Below are 20219 nucleotides of genomic sequence, written 5' to 3'. Positions count from 1 at the left end.
AATACAACTCCATTCGAGATATTATTAGGCACAGATATTAATTTTTTTTTTAATAAGAACTCAAATATTAGTTTGTCCTGTTGAAAAATGCTGATCTATGTCATCAGATCAACTCTCACTGGTAAACTGGGCTTTACTTGATTGCACAAATTCTTATGTTTTACAGTAGAGCCCAGTTTTATATGTATCGTTTTGTTTTAATTTGAATACAGTTGTTCTGATATCAATATATATGACCATGGCCCCCGAAAAAATTGTATGAAGCAAGAAAACACATACTTACATAAGGGATGAAGTTAGATTTCTTATTAGTGGGAACCGGCAAATCTTATTGGACCACAGGTTTAGAGAGGAGAACTCAATTGAAGCTGAATAAGATGTCTTGTGGTCTTGATGTTTAATTTTTACATCTTTAATCACCCTCCATCTCTTCCTAGGCGGCAGGCACAGATGAAAGTTGATGAAACAAGGGTTAAATTGCTAGAGTCTCTTCTCTTTGTATCACTTACTGTGCCATGAATTCCAGGTTTTAATAATAACAATATAGCAATAAAAAACCTAACATAGGGCTACCGGCTATGGCTGGACGTGGGGGCTTAATTAGGAATGGAAAGTGTGATTGGCTTGCAGATTTTGTCAATAATACTGGTATCTATACCGCGGTTACTGCAGAAATGTGGGGTGTTTGGTCGGCTTTTTGGCTTCCGCAACAAACAGGATTCAGAAGAGTTATTATTGAGTCTGATTCCAGTTTTGCTGTGTCTATTCTTTCTGATTTTTTCACTCATAATACTGTAAAGAATAGGTTCATAAAACAGATTCAGACATAGATCAGTGAGGAGTGGGAGATGCGCATAGAAAGCACTCACGGAGGGCAACTTTTGTGCAGATTGGTTAGCCAAGTGGAACTTATCTAGGGCTCTGGCTTACAGTGATTGGTGGATCCTCCTATGGGTCTGCACAGTTGGCTGGATGGAGATGTACTTTGGGGGGGGGGGCTTGGGTGCCCACGTTTTGTTTTGAGGAATACTTTAATTGTTTTGGGTGTTTGGCCCCTCTTGGTACCCAAAAAAAAAAAAAAAGGGTAGGGCTGTGTTTGGTTGAACGGAGAGAAGAAATGAATCCGATCCAAGGGTGTTTTGGTTTAACGAAAGGAAGGGCGAGAGACTTGTGAAGCGAGGCGGAGGGAGCAGCTGAGATGACCCAGAGGAAGGACACGTGAGAAATTCATCCAAAAACCCTTAAACAAACACTGCCTCAGTCCTCGCTCGAACGAAACACTGCCAGAGGCGTCTAGAATCGCGATTCGGGTTAAAGGAAAACGAAATTGCTTTTGAGTTGGAGCTGGTAAGATCTCGCTGCGCCAATCCAATTTGCGTCGTACTCGCCAACGTTGGACGGCTGTTCCGACCGGCAAGATCTCCTCGCTGTCCAGTTTTGATTGCCAAGCCTCCGTGATCTCCTCGGTATTTCTTCTGTGTCTCACTGATTGAAACCCTAACCGAGTTTTGCCCACGGGATTCTTCATTTTCTTTCGATTTCTCGTTCATATCTTCGCACCCTTCCCTACTTTATATGCGCCTTTCCCACCGTAATTATTGGTCACCTCACTTTCAGATTCCTTCACTCCGTTTTCTTGTGACCCTCTTTTATTATATCTGAACTGTGGTCGAAATCCGGCTTCTTTTTGTCTTCGTTTACTTCTATGAGCTGCTCTGATATCATCATTTATTTCCCTCAATTTCCATCTTCTGGTATTCCAAGATCTTTGATTTGAATCTTTGAGTTTGCTTCTTAAATTCTATTGTTACTGTGGCTCCTTCAATGTCACAAGGTTACGCTATCGAGCTCTACTTCGATCCTGCGCTAGAAAACCAGGTGTTGAAGGCCTGGAATGCGCTGGCTCGGCGACAAATCAGCACCCATCTCATCGAAATCGAGTCTCGCCCGCACATCACTCTCTTTTCCAGCCCTTTTGCTGATTCCGCCAAACTTGAATCAGTTGTCAAGAGTTTCGCCGCCAAGCAGGAACCCTTGCCTCTATCTTTCTCTACAATCGGGTGCCTACCAAACGACAATAATGTACTCTTTCTTTCACCGACCCCTTCAATCTGGCTGCTTCAGTTCCAATCGCAGCTGTGCGATGCAATGAAGAAAGAAGGTTTCGAGATAGGAGAGGATTATCGCCCAGATTCTTGGATTCCTTATTGCGCGGTAGCTCAGGAAGTGCCGAAAATTAGGATGGCCGAGGCGGTTTGTGTCTTGCGGGACTTGAAATTGCCTGTTTCTGGGTATGCCATGGATATTGGGCTGGTGGAGTTATCTCCCACTCGCGAGCTCTTCTCATTTGCGCTTGGTAATTCAGTAGAAACATGAGGTTGTAGATTATTCTAATTTAGTCTTGTATCCTACTTGTGTTAATGGGTTACATCTTGAAATGGAATTTGAATGAAGTCAGTGTTGCAATTATTAAACATTACAAGTGGAGAGTTGCATTCTACAACTTTTATTTTTTACTTTTTAGCTTATTGTTTTCATAAAGTTATTACTATGTCATCTTTTCATCTTGATTGTGTTGGAAATCTTAATTCTTCCTATAATGTGTTGGTGTAATGAATGTGAGACTGGCTGCCTCCAACTTGCTGGTCACAATGCATGATAACTGGCAATTAGTTCATACAACTATGCTCCTTTAAGTGATTACGCGACAAAGCAAGTCTACTTGTGTGTTTTTTTTTTCCTCCTTTTTTCGGACATGGTCATTAAGTGACCCAAAAAAAAAAAAACCAGAAACTTGTGCTTCTTCTACATTTTTGCTCTTCTGTCATTCTTATCTGTAATAGGCATTTTTGAAGTTTTGGTTTGTTCTATATTTGGTTACAAACTTCTGAGGATTGGGGAGGGGTGAGAGGCAAAATTTTAAGGAGATTTGCTTTTTATGTTTCTGTTTGGCCCATTTGGCGGGAATACATTTGGTGGCCTTTCCTTGGTTTGTAGCACACAGGCTTTCTCAGGGCCTGATGATCGGGATGTGGATCAAGGTCAGTGTCTCCGTGCTAGCTATGCAGAGTTATTGGATGGTTCATTTCTTTGTTTTCGTTCTGTTATGGTCAGTGAGGATACCTTGTCCTCTGCGTAGATACTCTTCAGGGCAATGATATTTCTTCTATTAGCGAAACCATTGTAGTGGATGTTTGTGAATTATGTCACTGAAGACTGGACCAATGGGAGTGAGGTAGGTGGAGTTACTATACAACATGACAACTGCTGCTATTCTGAATCTGAGTGCTAATTCTTTAAATGTCTTGTTATTGATTTGATTGCTGTTTTAAAATTACCAGACACTAGGAATTGGGGAAACAGAGAAAAGAACATTACAATAAGAGCTTGAGTAATCTCTGACCAAGGCTTCAATTCTGTTTTATTTGGGACCTTCTAAATTCCCTAACCATTCGCAAATGGTAATTTAATCCCTCCAAAAGATTGCTGCGTTTAGGCTGTCTGTTCGTGATCTGCGTAATCTTTGTTTGCTGTGTTGCGCATATGCATTCGTTGAATAGTTGAATTCATTTCTCTCTACTAGCATCGTTCATGAATTATGGTGCTCGTGTTCATCAGAAAACCAGTCGCACCACTCAAAGGAGCTAAACTAGATCCACTAGCGGCCTCACTGCACAGTTGCGGTCGTGCCTATGATTGTGCTTCTGCATTTTGCTCCATTCATATACTAAGCCAAAGGGACGGTAATGCCACGGCAAGGGAAATAGTCAGAATGATGACGATGACAAGAAGCATAGAATCAGATTTTTGGGGTTATTCAAACTTGCATCTAAGTTTTAAATATTATTAATTTTGCCTTATAAATATTGAATTTATCACTATGCATATTATATGAAATGCAAACAAATAAGCAGGTGGTCGATTTTCATATGATGAATCCGTACACGCATGAATTGAATATAACGATGAATTTGAATGTTATTCACCAGCAAAATGAAAAATGAGATTGCATCCGATTCTGTGCTCGGCTTGAGCTTTCGCGATAGATAACGGGCTATATATATGGGCTTGCAGGCGTTATTACATGCAACGACATGACATGGGAATTTAGAAACAGCTACAGAGCTCAAATAACGATACGAGGATCTAAATTATTATTAAGAAAATGGGGTACAAATTTGATGGAATATATAAATCTATGCATGTGTAATTTTAAGAGTTAGAAGAAGGGTGTCTCTGGAGAAGAAGAGCAAGCAAAAGCTCGCTCCAGAAATCGACAGGACCAGGCATGCACCAATGTGTACAGTCATTATAACCCTTCATCCATTTGTTGCCCCAGTGCTCCCCGGGATGCCCATCTGGCCTCATCATCATCGCCCTCGTCACATCCACAACCTCGTACCTCCCGTCTCCTTGTCTTGTTCCTCTGTCAAACTCCTCCATCTGCACATCCCTAAGCTTCAGCTCGAACCGCGTCCAATCAACCTCCGATTCACCCATTGGGCTTGTCCTGTTGCAGTGGCCCCCGTTGTTCCAAACCCCGTTCTCAAAGTGAGCCGGCGCGAATGTTCTGGCAAATATCAATGTCTTGTTGCAGTCCTTGCAGTTGTTGATGAAGTTGAAGGTTGCTCGAAAGGCCATTCGTAAGGCGAAGTCGATGTCGTAGTCTGTGACATTTGGTTGCCTGCAGAAAACGCAGCCTACGACTTTGTCGGCTTCATGCAGGTACATTGCTCTGAAGAACCAGTGGCCTGCTGATATTATCGCGTAGTCCAAGTCTGGAACAACGTTGGCCCAATCTGGGTCAACCTTGTCTATGTGCATGTCGAATATGTTTGTCCCTGTTCCGTTCACCATTCTTTCCTCTCCCACTATTAGGAATCTGCTCCATAGGCTCATCACCGTGAAGTCGCTCTTCGGAAAATGCCATTTCCGGAACCTATCTTCTGAGTCCTTGTAAATCTCCTCCGGAGTTTCCTCCTGCAGTTATTTTTTTTTATCAAGGTTAATGTAATTAATGATTTGATGTCGAGTTTGTAAGTAGTTAAGCCCTAGTGAATAGTTTTTAATACCGCTTGACTTGCCCAATGATGAATATTAAATGTGGGATTTCATCAGGCTAGGTGTCTCGCGGATATTTGTCTGCATTTATTTTCAAATCTGTGATTACATGTGCCAACGTAGCCCTCTGCGGAACACGCGATTGATAATTCCAATCTCCAGGTCTGGCGATTAGATTAGAGTTTTCCGAAGTCTAAAACCAATAAAAGGGAATTTGCTCAAAATCTGATTATGAAAAAAAAAAAAACCCCAAGATTGGCCGACTATTCCAATCTGTTCGGTTCCGTTTCATTCCTTGAACATTACGCAAATTAATCAACGACGAGCAAAATTCCAAATGGATGTGCCAGCTGGTTGAGTTCTTTCCATATCAATCATGGAATAAGCATGCACACGGGAATCACATTCAAGCCGGAACCTTTTTTTCAACCCAAAAAAAAAAAAATCCTCTCTCTCTTTCAAGTTTCAACTTTTCCGCCACATATTTCGGTTGCGAGAATCAAATTCCCTCGGAGAACAAGGAAGGAATTCCGAATTCATCTCAACGCGTGAAAATAAAGTATGGACTGGACATATGACTTTTTCAGCGTAAGAATAGGAGAATTTAGTTGGGGCAGTGATTGGACTGACCTGTGAGAGGAGACAAACGAGGGAATCCATGTGGTTCCTTGCCACAGAGTCACCTATGAATGCCAACTTCTTCCCTCGAACGATGTGGAGGAAGGTTTTGGGGTTGAAACTCTGCAAGTCACACTCATCAGGCTTCCATTTCCAGTTCAGAAAATCACGATCCTCTCTGCCCTGCTTGAAACAGTTCTTGGAATCGGGAATTGTGGTGCAACTCCAGTTGGTGTAATACGATGACTCTCTGGGAGCTCGAACCCACTTTCCCTTAAACAAGTCACAGGTTTTCTGCTCTGCAAAAAACAGGGAAAGGAACCAAATTGATCAACGTCAATTGAGAAAACGAAAATGATGAAGGAGCATGAGAATGTGAGGGCTGGTTTGGAAGTTACGCTTGTGTGGTTTGGGTGAAGCGAGTTGAGTTGAGGCACGTTGATGTTGCTTGTGAGGTTGGTGCAAGGGTTGGTCAGGGACGAGAGAGAGGGGATTGGGGGAGTAGAGAAGGAAGAAGCTGAAAATGAAGGCGACGAAGAAACAAGTGAGAAGGAAAGGAACGGCACTGCCTATGTTGAAGCATCGTTCTCTTTTGGTGTTGCTCAGAAATCTGTCCAGAAATATCGCACCTGAAGATTTCATGGCATTCGTGACAGACACGGAGGCGGAAGAAGAAGAAGAATGGCTGGGAAGGAGGGAGGGGAGAATTGAGAGCGTTCTGTTTTGTGAAACCGCCGTATTAATTATAGAGAGAACAAAGCGAGAATTTGACTTTTTAATTAACTAACTAATAATTAGTAAATTACCAGCTATTATACCTTTTGCTGTAATTGGAGGGACTGGATTTATACAGAATAATTATAATATAAGTGTGAACTGCGAGGAAGGCTAAAGGACAGAGTGGATTATGCATGTTGATAGTCTAATTTTTGAGAATGTAATAGAATAGAATTATAGTAGTATTTGAAAGAAATTAAATTCATTTGACGGATATAGAAGAGAAGGCCTCAATTATCGGCGCAATCTAAACTTCTAAACCATATTTCAGCTTTGAAGAAGCATTCACATTATGCTCAGCTCTCATGGAACTGGAAAAGTCTCAATAAAACGCGTTCAGCTTAGCTTATAACCAATTAAAAAGTTTACACGTGGATTAATTTATTCAAGAAAAATACGAGTCATTTTTTGTAACTATAATAAAAGGTAATTATATTATGCAAATTATAAACAGTCAGCCATTAAAATGTTCGTTAATTGCCACAGCAAACAAATAAAAAAAAAAAGTAAAAAAGTTAGCTTTTTAAAAGCGGTTTTTATAAAAATAAACAAGTCAAACGGTCTTTTAGCATGAGGATCACATCTGTCTGGAGTCTGGAGTCCTCAATTTGTTTTTGTCATGTTAGTTTCAGGTCATGCACACCCGAATTTCTTATACAGGAATTATTTTCTTTTTAAAAAAAATGGACCTGATATTTTTAAACTTCAAGGTTAGGGAATCAAACATCATCCCTGCATGTTGAAACAGTTCGTGCAGGCCACGCAAAGTGCATTCTCGTCCTGACTTTCCACCTTTATTTTTCGCGCGCGCGCGCGTGTTTGTTCTTTTTAATTTAATTTAATTCAGCAACAAAGTGCGACAAAAATAACACATCGAACTTGAAAGAAAACATGAGAGCGAAGTAAACCGGACATGAAGAGGTATAGACGCGTATTTCGGGCCCCCCCGGTTATTGTGGGCCTACGAGATTGACAGGGTGAATCCAGATAATCTCGGCCAGTAGCATTCAGATGTCATCTTTCTCATTACTTTGTTTTGGGAGAATCGAGGATGGCATTTCCGCCTCAATTCGCAAAGAAAGCCGAATTGCGCCTCAAGGAGCGTGGTAAATAATTCTTCCCCTGTTCCCACAACTACCTCCTCAGTCTTATGAAGCACTGTTCCCACTTTTATGTAAATGGCTTATGTACAGAGTAGACATTGCAAATGCAAATATTATTTTATTAAATTCTCGAACGGATTGGACTCATCGATCCAATTATGGCTGTAATTCGAGTTTTTTACGAGGAAGATAAGGGGAGAGAGGAGGAAGCAAAAGATACAAAGTAACACATGGACCATGGTGGCTAAACCTGTGCATTATCAATACCCCAGAATGTGATAAAGTGACAAAATTCGGCAGTCAAGACTACAGCAATAACTATATATGAAACAAGAAGTTGAAAAAAATAATTGAAAGAAGGCCCAAACTGGCCCCAAGCCTAAGCCAGTTCATACATCCAATCCTCTCCATCCAAATGCTCGGAGAACGGATTGGAGTCCGGTACTTTTGCAGTGCGGTCATACACTCAATGCCAACTTCTCTGAATCTGAATCTAGGCGGCATTATCACATCTGCTGTTTAAGTTAGATATCTACACAGGAAAAACTTCATCTGCAAGAAGCATATCACAATTCCATGCACAGTCATTCAAAACAGCTGCATCAGAGGCCCAGATCCCTGTCTGTCAGAAATGATAAGGCACAGCTGCAGTCTCATTCGAGGCTGGCTTGACACTTGTATCGTCTTCAATATTTCTGACCTAATGAACAAAAGCTGCATGATGCCATAACAGTTCAAATTAGACCATATCTCAAGCATTAACAGTAAAAAGAAAAGCCAGGTAGAGGCACTTTTTAATTTCAGAAATCAGAATATATGAACCACAGAGACAGATATTTCAACCGACAATTCAGATTGCAGAGTAGACAATGTCAAGGGATGCTCCTAACATACATATGAAAATGGCCATTGGAAGGCTAGAACATAAGCCAAACCAATAAAGCAACAAGAAACTTTGCATCGAACTTAGCAGTTCGCATAAGATAATCACTCAATAATGTTTATTACCTCGAATATTTAGAAAAACCACCCAAAAAAAAATTTCGCAAAACCCCAAGAAACAATGAAATACCATGAGTTCATAAACAATAGAAGGATTAAGAGAGCTTACAAGGGGGCTCACAACCTCCTGAAAATTTGCCTCAAACAATTGTGATCCTATTGCCAAGAGGGTTGTTTATAGCTGTTGTATCTATCAGCTCCATCCCAACCACCGTCAGGTTCCTTTCTCTTCAAAACACCTCCTGCCACCTGAAACATCTTCATCTGTTCCTCCATCAAAGCTTGGGAACTTGAGACAGGAGGTTGCCTCAACCCTGAAGGCACTCTATCATCTCTCCGTTCTGTATCCGCACCACCAGGGCCTGAATTAAGATCCAGACTGTGACCTCCCCATTTTCTACTCTCAGGCATCACATTACTTGTACCACCTGGAAGACTCATAACATAAGGACGGGGAAAATTGGATGAGACAACACCACCAGGCCCAACTAGCTGTGACGGCATGGCAGGAAAGCAAAGTCCACCTGCCGTTGAGGAATCCATGAAGGGTGTTGAACAGCCAGAAAAGGAAGTTGAAGACAAAGGAAAATTTGTTTCAAAAGGAAATCCTGGGTACTGAAATGGTGTACTGGGAGGATAAGCAACAGCTGGAGATGATGGAAGAACTGCCCCCCTATAGATTTCAGGACCGAAAGAAGTGCTACCTGGAGGACCCAAGATTCGCTGTGCTCCAGTACCAGCAACAAAGCTCTGCTCTCCTCTACCAGGCAGAAGTGGTGGGACATTGATTGCAGGATAGGACGTGCCTGAAGGAAACCATGATGAATAATTCCCAAAATCAGCATGATTTGTTCTAACACCATGAACAGTCGAAGGCATTGGTAGGGTACTTTTTATCTGCTGGCTACGTGCTGGGGCTTCAGTGCCAACTTCATCAAGGCCTGGCCCATTATTTAAATCAAAGTCTCTTGATACATTTCCACCGCTGGATAAACCACCAGATAACGAAGGTTTAGTTGGTAAAGAAGGAATATCCAGTTTGCTCACAGAAAAACAACCAGCATCAGGAGTCTCATCAACTCTATTTAAATCAAGATCAAGACCTCCAGTCCCACGGTCACGAGGCAAGGATTCTAAACAAGTCTCTGAAGAGCCATGGGAAGCAACATCCTCAAAACTTCTTTGATCAGGCACATTCAAATCAAAATCTAAAGGAGCACGACCTTGCTTGGTAGCACTATTATCACTAGTATTTAATGGCTGCTCTGTGTTTTTCCTGGGCTCTGCCGGTCGGAATGCACTGGTAGCAGCTGACCCTTTCCACCTAAGTTCCCCCTTACTCCGCAATGGGTTCTCAGGTGGAATAACAGGCCCCTTGGCAGCAGAAGCCACAGTAATCGAAGCATGGAAACCCCCAGACATCGAAGAAACAGGAAAAGGCAATGGGCATGGAACATGGACTGCAGATGATGTGATGGGTTCTTCCTGTCTCACAACATCCCCTTGATTCACGTCATCAACAGGAAATCCCTCATTTAAATCAAAGTCTAGCTTCACTGCTACATCCGGCTCTCTGGCAGCAGGTGAATCACTAACACCAGAGGCATGTTGTTCAGCCGCACCATCAGACATAACTCTGTCCAAATTAAAACCAGAAGGCTTTTTTAGCACTTCATTCTCTTGTACAGAACGTTTTGGAGACTCAGACTGTACTGATGAATCAGTGCCGAAACCAAGAACTTCTTTTCTATCCAAATTATCTGCAGTACATTGGTTGTCGAAAGCAGGCCCTGATGAGTCCAGATCCCTTTGTCTCTCCTTACTATGTTCCATCTCACATGGTTTCACGTCAGCCGCACTCACAACATTAGATTCCATCAAAGGATAACTAGGAGCAGAAGGTGGTACCACAACATTCTCATTTCTGCCCTCAATAAACTCGTGCTGTTTTTCCGCCAGAGGAGTGGGCTTTTGCATTGAGATGATACTACCTGCCACTTTTTCCCCACTAATCTGGTTCTCATTAACCAAACCTGTAGATGATTCAGGTGATTTTTCACACACTTCCTTCTCTATTTCTAGACTTGCAGAAGGCCCTTCAGAAACTGATGCTTCATTCTCCATCTTCCTCTCATTAACATGATCAACCTTCCGGTCTTCATCAATAGAACTCCTTGTTTTTATTTTAGAGTCTGAATTATTGCTGCTCTTAGCCCAATGAGTTCCCATTTTCCTCTCCTCATGAAGCAAACTAGCTCCCTCGGGCCCTGCAACATTCTCCTTTTTAGCAGGCAATACTGCTTCAGATGCTTCCTCTTTGGTTTCAGGCCCTAAGAATGGACCTTCCACATTACGCGACAACTCTGCAGGGGACAAATTCGTTTGACTTTTACCATCACCAGTTTTCTCTTTGCAAGCAGATTGTGTAGTTTCGCCATCTTCAGACAGATCACATGATCTTGATCCTACAGTGTGCCTTGCATCATTCTTGAGCTGCAATGGATCAACGGTGTTTACATGATCTTCGGTAGCCTTCAAATGTTCAGGAGTGCAACCAACTGCTTCACCTGAATGTTGCAACTTATTATCGTTGCCTGAGCATGATTCATCTACTGCAGGAGACTTCCTCCCCGGAGAAACTGCCGGCGTCACATTTTCTGACCGAGATATTTCTCCAGCAGCTACAGTGGCAAGTAGGTTCATGCCAGCATCATCTACAGGGGACACAGAGGGACTTGCTTCAGAGAATTTCACACAACTTTCAATTAATGCATTTATGGAGCTCAAGGATGCATCATAAGTCTGCCCTGATCTGGAAAGAAATCCGGATGAACTAGTTGGCTTTGATGTTTCCGTGAGTTTATCACCATCTTCACTGGCCCTGCATTCTTCACCAGTAGGTGAGCCATTACCTTCCTCATAGTCAGTCACAGCATCGTTAGCATCACAAACATCAGCGGCCATATTTGTGACATTATTATTCTGAGAACCATCAGTTTTGGATTTCACTCTTCTATCCACATTCTCATGCTTATCTCCAGGAGGTGATGATTTGCCAGACATAATTGCAGGATCTTCACATCCCCCACCAGCTCCCCTGGCAGGACTTCGGCCAGTGTTTGGCAACCTAACGATCAGTCTCTGATTACTTCCATGATCAGGAAGAGGCACGTCAGGTGATTTTTCACGGGCGGGTTGATTCGGTGAAACCTTCTCTGAGGCCGAGTTTCTACTCAAGCTTTTTCCAGGATGGGGCTCCTTCTGGACTGCAGTTAAAGCAGAACCATGCAGACCATTGCTTGATTTCCGGGGGCGAGAGGCACTGCCAGGAATTTTGCTCACACTCATTGACACAGCAGTGGAGCTCCTTGCATCTTCCCTACAAGAACCGATAGTTTTTGCTTGTTCACTAGAACAAGATAAGCTGTTGTTTTGAGACTGACTAGAACTGCTGCTCCTTTCCTCCTTGATAGGTGTCAAGGGTAAATCTGATGTTCCAGCTCCAGGTTTAACGTTTTGCTCCTTCAAATTACAGGCTACTGAGGCGGTAGTAGCTTTAGTAGTGGCAGAAGTGGCAGATGCGAGAGCTTGGACAGTGATTCACCTGAGCTAATCTTAGCCTGGGAGTTTTTGGATGCAGATAGCAGCATACCAGAGCTCTTTGCAGCTACCTCAGCAGATCCACCTGTTTTCCTACTTCCAACATGAGACACCTCAGAAGATGCAGGCTTTGCTGGCCAAGAGACACCCCGGCTAGATCCAGATTTTGAGTCACTAATATTCATTTCAGCCTCAACACGTTTCTTCCAAGTGTCAACTAAGCTCCTAGCTTTCTTTTGAATTTCAGAATTCTTGTGAGTACGCAAATGATTCACAGACTTTCCAACATTACATGTCTTTAAAGCATGAAGGTTCACTGGAAGCTTATCCAACGCACGAAGTAGAGCTAACAGCAATTCTTCAACAGACTTGTCGCTTTCTTTGGGCGTATTACCATCACCAATTTTCCCCTTATGAACCTCCTGCAGCCATTCATCCAATACAGGCAGACCCCTGAGTTGTACAAACCATCCAAGACAGTCAAACCGATCTGTGACTGCTATTACATCAGCAAGCATTATTCGCCCAGCCAAATCTATTTTTTTATCAGCACTGTCGGGTTGCATGAGCTGTACCAGTCTTTCAACTCCCTCAAAGTCCACAAGACCACCGTTGTCAGTAATTTTAGCAATCTCAGATTTTAGCATATTTTCTGGCCTATGTTGACCAGTATCACCATCCTCTGTTTTGATTAATCGTTCTCTTTTTGATGAATCAGATCCCTGATCACCCCGTTCTCTCTTCTTTCCTTTACCCTGTGAACCAAAGGACGAACTATTTTGAACACTATCAGAACCAGATTTCAGTGGAGGTGTTGATGTTGGACCATTCAAGGGTTTTGGAGAACGGCCTCCTGACTGCACTGCCCCATGCATTTCTAGTCTTGTCTTATCTAATAGCTGGTCAACTTCTTCTTGTCGTTCCTGCATCCATTTAAAGTTCACAAGCTTATCAATGAAGCTATTATACACAAAATTATGATATGGAGAAATATCAGAAGACTTACATTAATGTAGTTTTTATCAGTTAGCCACCATAAACGCTCACTCTTAATGTCATACACTCGTCTACAGACAAATGCGGATATCCCTGAAGGAAGTTCAACACCTTTACGAAGGAATGCAACTTTACACGGATGGAGTAATGATGCAGCAGGTGTTTCATCCTTGTGAAAGGAGTAAAAGACCTCGTTTGGCGCAGCTTCCAACTGGACCCCTTTTGCAAGCTTCAGATCAGCAGGTCGGTAAAGCCAATTCACTTCTAAACTCGGACTTTCTTCTTTCTTCAATGTTAATTTGCGAATTATTCCTATAAAAGGTGGGGAATCTTGGGGTGGCTTGAAAAGTGCACAATCACCAACACGGATCTCACGTCCATCCTGTAACATGAAAATCACATAAATCTTTAAAACTTTGCAAAAAATAAAAAATGGAAACAAACAATATTTTGAATATGAATAAAAGGCTCGAAAATATGTTCTCCCTAGTTTATTGAAATCCATTTTTTGTAACATTCTTCTTAAAACCAGACTATTTTTTCGTGAACAGCCTTTTCAAAACCAGAATTACATTTTTTTTGTTGGGGGAAGGGGGGCTGTATTTGTCCTCTGCAAAATCTCAATTAAATATTTAAAAAAAGAAAGGAACAGAAAACTAAAGAATTAAAGGCATACATAATAAATTATCCCGAGCAAAATAAGAGTTCCATGAACAACTGTATGAATTAAATGGGAAAATCCCGTTAAGCATTAAGCAATAAACACGACTTTCCAACTCCATTGCCCAACCATCCTCCTCCTCTCCTTAAGTCGCAATAATAATGCCATGCCCAGAAATTACCCCAAAGCCTATTTCTCCCAAAACAAAATTTGAAGTAACGCCATTGATTCACTGAACGATTTAGCAAACAAATGACCAGCGCATACCAAAATTAGAAAGGAGTTGTGAGCCCTGAACAAATTAAATCATCGTTAAAAACTGCTATGCCTTAACGGGCAACAACATTTATAATGTGAAAAAAAGAAATGCAATTACACTCATACAAGATGGATTGTCAATTGAAAAAACGTTAAAACATGAGTTCGTCACAAAACAAATAGACAATAAAGTGAGGGAGAAATGTATATTGTCGAGGCTCGAATTAAAACGGTAAAGTCTATCCGTTCAAGGCCAAAAAAATGCCGGTAAGAAAAGTCTCGTCTCGTTTAGCTTAGCATAAAGAACATATTTCCCCCAGTCAAAGGTATGCCCATGAAATGAATAAACCCAGAATTGATTAAGATAAGAACCTTTAACAGGATTCTTCTTTAAAACAAAAAAGGTGAAATTGGAAGTACGAACATTAGGAAGATTTGACAATCGAAAATTTTAGGAAATTTAATGATAATTCATACCCTAAGAGATAAGACTAAAACATCAAGAATTGACCCAAGCAAACACACGGAGATAATATCGTGAGGATAAAAATCGTTCAGGGAAACATTAGGGGAATAAAGCTGAAGCTCCCATAGGGATAACAGGAACGGGATAGATTAACAATCCCCAAAAACGTAACAAGGGGAACGCTATTATACTTTGCATATGAATTCGGATGATGAAGAATCGGCAGCGGGAGCTACAGTCGTCGCGGTGACAGGGACTGGCCACATGTGCCGCCTCTGTTTCCACTCCTCACCTCCCAACACATGCATAACCCTCCATGTCCCTTGAATACTGAATCGATCCCAACTTCATCCTTGAAAAGAAACATCAATTCAAATCGAATTCCACCTTCTTGACCCGATTAGAAACCCTAGATTCGTAGAATAGGGGCTACAAGAAAACCCTAGATCGGATGTAGATCTTCAATTGGGTAGAGCAAAACCAAAGTCCACGATCGAGGAAGCTGCACCCGTATAGCGGGAAGTAGGGCTTAGGTGGCCACCGTTAGCAGCGAGGTGCCAAAGAGAAAAAGGGAGGATTTCGTCTCATTGAGATCGATAAAAAGTAACTGATAGTAGCGAAATCCAGAGATTTTGTGCGAACAAGTCGCGATGGGGGAAGGACGAAAGAGGTTGAGAGGTCGATGCGCTCCGCGAATCGGCGAATTAGAGAGAAAAAATGGTTTTGGGGCCAAGAAATTTGCCAGTTCTACCAAGGTAATGCGTGATGCGGACAATGCCCACGGCGTCGTTTTTATCACCGCCTATACGACATCGTTTGCATCTTCCCTAATCTCAAACGGTTAACCCAAACGCCCTGTAATAGCCTCCGTTTAATCTCAAAAACATTGCCAACCCGGAAGAACAGGCAATTTGTGTTATTCAAACAAAATCCCTTTTTTTTTTTTCCAAACAGAAAAATTTGAGTCTGCTCGTGTAGAATATTAGTAGGAAATATTTTCGCGGGGGAATGAAAATGGAAGACATGTCTTGGTCAAAAATAGAGAAAAAGAAAATGGAAGACGTAGGAGCACGTTTGTCACGAATCATAATTATGATACAAAAAAGTCTAGTAATAGGTTGTTTATCAGTACTAGGACTTGAAAGGCGTGTCTAATTCAAAAGTTAAATAGCAGGGCTAGTCTCTGATTCTTGAGATGAGAAATAAGGATGAGGTTTTTAACAGAAGATCCTTAAAATTAACAAGTTTTCATGATACGATGCTTTAGGCGGAACTCCGAGCTCGGCTGTATGAACTCTGCCCATTTTATAGTCTCAGACGATGGTCGTAATTACGCGCCATTGCTTTCCACCAGAAGAACCCCAGGGGCAAAAAAAAAAACAATGCATGTTTTGTTTGATTTCTTACATTCAAAACAATTCTTTGTCTTCAGGAACAAAAAACTTATTCAGTAATTAATTTTCAGTGAATTATTTTGTAAAAAATAATAATCTGTTCTTAAAATTCAAAAATGAGAAAAGTCTGTATATGTTTTCTTTTCTTCTTTTTTTAAGTTGAGCCACATGTAAAAGGTTCTATACTTCCTCACCGTTTGAAAGCTTGGATTTTTGCCTTTCAAATTTGAACCCACGCCTCTCCAGTCTCAATCCACATATCTTCTCTTGTAGTAACAACTATTATTTCAAATTTATGTCCATGACTTTGTATAATTAACCCCTCAATGTAAAAAATCCCCATCGTACATTTTTTTACATGGAAGAATAATCTTCTCATAATTTAAGTTAAATGAGGATAATTTTTAAAACTTTCAATCACATGAAAATAGACCGCATGTCACAGATATTATCTTAGTAAAATAATAATGGGTAAATTAATGGCATGGGAATTGTTTGCGCGAGTGTTAAAATTTAGGTCTACTGCAGAGTTTTAAAAATCAGATAAATTATTTGCATGTAACTTCGATTCTAGAAATTGAGTACTACCTCCGGTGTTTAATATAACAGCTATATAATTAATTTGTAAATATTAAAAAAATTAATTGAATTAGTTATATACAATCATTATTAATTGTGTGTGTTGAAGTTATATTTGATACAAATCCTTTAATATGTACAATAATCATATAAATTATTTAAAAATTAAACTAAAAAAATGAAGAGCAAAGTAAATAAATATCTTATATTTATGACCTAATTAAATATACAACCAGCTCTTATGTTAAAATTGAGAGATGATATGATATTTAACCAAACTAAATTAGCATGTACGTGTTTATGTGTTTTTTTTGTTTTGGGGGGACCCAACGCCAAATTAAATCATATAATTATATTACCATGCTACTACTATTATTAATTACTATTTCTGGTATTTAATATAAGATCTTGTTTAATTTTTATTTTGATTCTAAATATAAAATTTCAATCCACTTTATTTCTAATATTTATGTATTTTTTTTAAGATGGTCTTTCTAATAATGATAGTTCTAACCAATTCACTTAATTAGCAAAGATATTTTAAAAAAATTAATACCTATTTATAACAAATAATTATCTTAATTTTTTTATTAATCTCTTTAAATTAGTTAACCGATTTTTATAATTAGGATCGGAGGTATGACAATGAGTCATGTTTCTTCTCTCGAAAACAGAGATCCGAACTGTGAATTCCTATTGGAATTAAGCAAAGAGTGATTAATGATACGAATCAACCCGTTTGCTTTCTTTTTTATGTTAATTAATATTAATAGTCAATAAAAGTACATTTGCATCATAAAAGAGGCGCAAGGCCTCGGAAGCATAGAACGAACAAAATTGTCCGTCGCTTAAAAAAAAAAAAAACTCACGAACGCTCTTACCGACATAAATGTAGGTATTTAAACTCATATACATTTCTTGATTAAAAAAAACTGATATTTACATTTATCTATTACCAACCTGCACCTTGCATTGACTTCTATAATAACTTGTTTTAAATTTTTTTAACATACTTGTTTTAATGCTTTTGAAAATATTATTATAAAATTTATTGAATGACACGGATTGTGATTTTCTGGGGCAAAAAAATGTTTTAAAGAGTGGCTCAGATTGGAGGGCATGTTACGCTGGAGGAATATAATTCTAAAATCCAAGCAAGCAAGCAACGTGCGAGATCCGCGAGTAGAGATAATTTACTTGTTAGAATTGCCATAGAAAATAATAGACAACATAGAGAGGAGGACCTCACATGGTTTGTCTTTACCAAAAGTGAGGTTAACGGAATAAATGAGAGCGGCGAGTTTATGGCTAAGCAATTGTGCTAGAATTAGGGGTTTTAATATATACTTATATAAACTCTTTTATAATTATATTATTAATTAGTGCATGCCCGACTATTTAATTAAAAAAAGAAAAGAATCAGAGGTTTTGAAAAGAGAAGCGTCCAAATCCCACGGGTCTGTGATGTTGACGTGAGACAGTGATTGATTATGTTGTTGTTTTTTCCCTGGACCTGTTTCATTATGTTTTTCTTTTTTTAATAAAGAAAGCAAACTTTGAAATGAAAGCAACATTGGGTAACGTATCCGATTTTTTTATTCCGGGTCTGATTATGACCTAATTGTTTGTTTTTATTATTAAACCCTACCCCCAAAATTTTTGAAAAAAATTAAGAGAGAGAGAGAGAGAGTGAATAGTCTAAGGAACGGTAGTTAGGGAGGAGGATTGGGCAAGCATTACCGGTTCTTCTTGGCCACTGCTGCGCTGGCTATCTGTTTTGATTGTGACTTGTCTCAGTCCGGCTAATCCATTGATCAGCACATATAACGTAATTTAATGCTGGGAAATTTGGTCCCAGTTTGAAACTAAATTTGAATGCACGCAATTATAATTTGTAAATACAACTTCTTTTATTGTGTACAAATGATTTTTATATTAATAATTTTTATAAATAATTAATAATATATTATACACAGCAGAAAAAAAAAATTACATTCACAGGTTATGCTTACACTCAATCAAATTTAAAATTTTTTTAACCAGTTAAATTTTCAAACAAATCTTTATATTCCAGCATATTTGTGTATTTATATGTAAAATAATTATTTCTATATAATGTTTAATATTCAAGTCCTTTTTTAGTTAGTTGATATATAATATTTATTCCGAGCAATATGGAGCACTTCTCAAGTTTCGGGAAATGTACTGAACTTGTGATTTAGGCTGTATAATTTGTTCAACCAACATGAATTTTTTACAATTTTCAACAAGACTATGTTATATAATATATAGTATTATATCCGAATTACCACTTATAAAATTTAGCAAATTTGTATGAACACTCGTTTTCCCTCAAATTCTATTAAACTGTATTTTTTTTCCCGAAATACATCAATTTTAGCTGGTTATTACGCAATTTCAATCAAAACACGTAGGCGTTTTGCGTGTTTCATTATTTATTTATTTATTTTCGAATCAGCTTTGTGTAAATTTCAAAAATATAAAAATCCCTTTACTTGATTTTTTTTGTTTTGCACATTATGTCTGAATTCTGCGGCATTGCATCATGTTTCACTAATACGTATTGGTCATCTTTGCAGAACAAATTTACAAAGCGGGGGGGGGGGGGGGAAGAAAGAAAGAAAGCCGGGGTTCGCCTAAAAAAACGGTTGGTCTCATACGATTTTTAATGCCGTGCGGTCTAATAACTGGTCGAGGTTTGGTCCCAAAAACAAAAAGTCGTTTTGAGGTTTGATTTAAAAAGGAGGGGGAGGAAGAAGAAGAAGGAAGGATGACAATAAATTTGTAACGATGTCCATATTCGTCATTCCGTTAAATTGAAGTGATTATATGTCGTCGTGAACGCAAATATTTGTGACGCAGTTCTAACAGATTGGAGTTAGCCATGTACTATTTTATAAAGATGTAAAAACATTCCAACGGCTATCAAAATCAAAAATGGGAATATTCTATCAGAATTTATCAAGATCAAAGATATATTTATGTGTGTGTGGGGAAAAAGATGAAGCGAGAAAGACGAAATTCTTTTTTTCCTTATACTGATTTAATGGTGGAAGATGGTTTAAGGCGCATCAATCGTCATTTTCAGGAGTCATTTTCTTTGGCCTTGCCATCATCCGCAAGTGATTTTGATGCAGGCATCAAGGCCAGCATTTTCAAAGCTCGAATCTCATTAACTCCCCAGAAAAGACAAGACGAACAAAGAGAGATTCCAGGTTCATTTAAAAACACAGCATTCTTTGCGTTTCTCTTTGGGAGTATTGTGCATTCCAAATACGTACTGCTCTTTCAAAGTCTTTGATGTTGTCATTTCAAGGGCCAGAAAAAGGAAAAAGAAGAACATAAACAACATGGAACAGGTCATTGGAATTGTAATTAAAAATAGTAGATGAGGCTACCTGGTCAGGTAATCACGCACTACCAATTGTTTAAGCACATGGAAGGCCTTGACCCAGGGAGATTTAAACGAATTCTTGGTGCCAGTTATTATACCTTTGCTTTCTTAAGGAATAAGAAGTCAAAAGATTACAGTAGAAAACGACGTGCCGAGAAGATTCGTCCAACTAATACACGTTAATGTTGCTCACCCTGATAAGATGATGACGTATGTAGGCAAAATCAGATAAATTCTTACGACAATCTAGTATTCCCTTTACCAAGAAACAGACAAAAAAGAAAGACTT

General features: G+C 39.5%; 3 protein-coding genes across 3 annotated transcripts; 1 reads left to right on the top strand and 2 right to left on the bottom strand.

Moving 5' to 3' along the window:
- Nucleotides 1-1073: 1073 nt before the first annotated feature.
- Nucleotides 1074-2613, top strand: LOC114728403 (uncharacterized). The gene has a single exon (XM_028915311.1). The coding sequence runs from the start codon at nucleotides 1825-1827 to the stop codon at nucleotides 2374-2376; it is 552 nt and encodes a 183-aa protein (XP_028771144.1). The 5' UTR covers nucleotides 1074-1824; the 3' UTR covers nucleotides 2377-2613.
- Nucleotides 2614-3994: 1381 nt separating this feature from the next.
- On the bottom strand, nucleotides 3995-6327 carry LOC114728470 (protein ALTERED XYLOGLUCAN 4-like). Its single transcript, XM_028915385.1, has 4 exons — nucleotides 6078-6327; nucleotides 5692-5978; nucleotides 4182-4980; nucleotides 3995-4128 (listed from the first exon to the last, which is right to left on the bottom strand). Exons 1-3 carry the CDS (start codon nucleotides 6319-6321, stop codon nucleotides 4213-4215), a joined length of 1299 nt encoding a protein of 432 aa, XP_028771218.1. The 5' UTR covers nucleotides 6322-6327; the 3' UTR covers nucleotides 3995-4128; nucleotides 4182-4212.
- Nucleotides 6328-7776: 1449 nt separating this feature from the next.
- Nucleotides 7777-15269, bottom strand: LOC114728354 (uncharacterized). The gene is given in 5 exon segments (XM_028915244.1): nucleotides 7777-8273; nucleotides 8671-12148; nucleotides 12151-13084; nucleotides 13168-13539; nucleotides 14734-15269. Coding segments are annotated over 4 exon segments (4854 nt in total). The 5' UTR covers nucleotides 14851-15269; the 3' UTR covers nucleotides 7777-8273; nucleotides 8671-8717.
- Nucleotides 15270-20219: the final 4950 nt, after the last annotated feature.

Source organism: Neltuma alba, unplaced genomic scaffold (assembly GCF_004799145.2).
Source record: "Neltuma alba isolate B1F8T4 unplaced genomic scaffold, ASM479914v2 tig00012535_pilon, whole genome shotgun sequence".
Lineage (NCBI taxonomy): Eukaryota > Viridiplantae > Streptophyta > Magnoliopsida > Fabales > Fabaceae > Neltuma > Neltuma alba.
The sequence above is the reverse complement of the archived record's forward strand: the minus strand, read 5'-3'. Positions and strand labels throughout refer to the sequence as shown.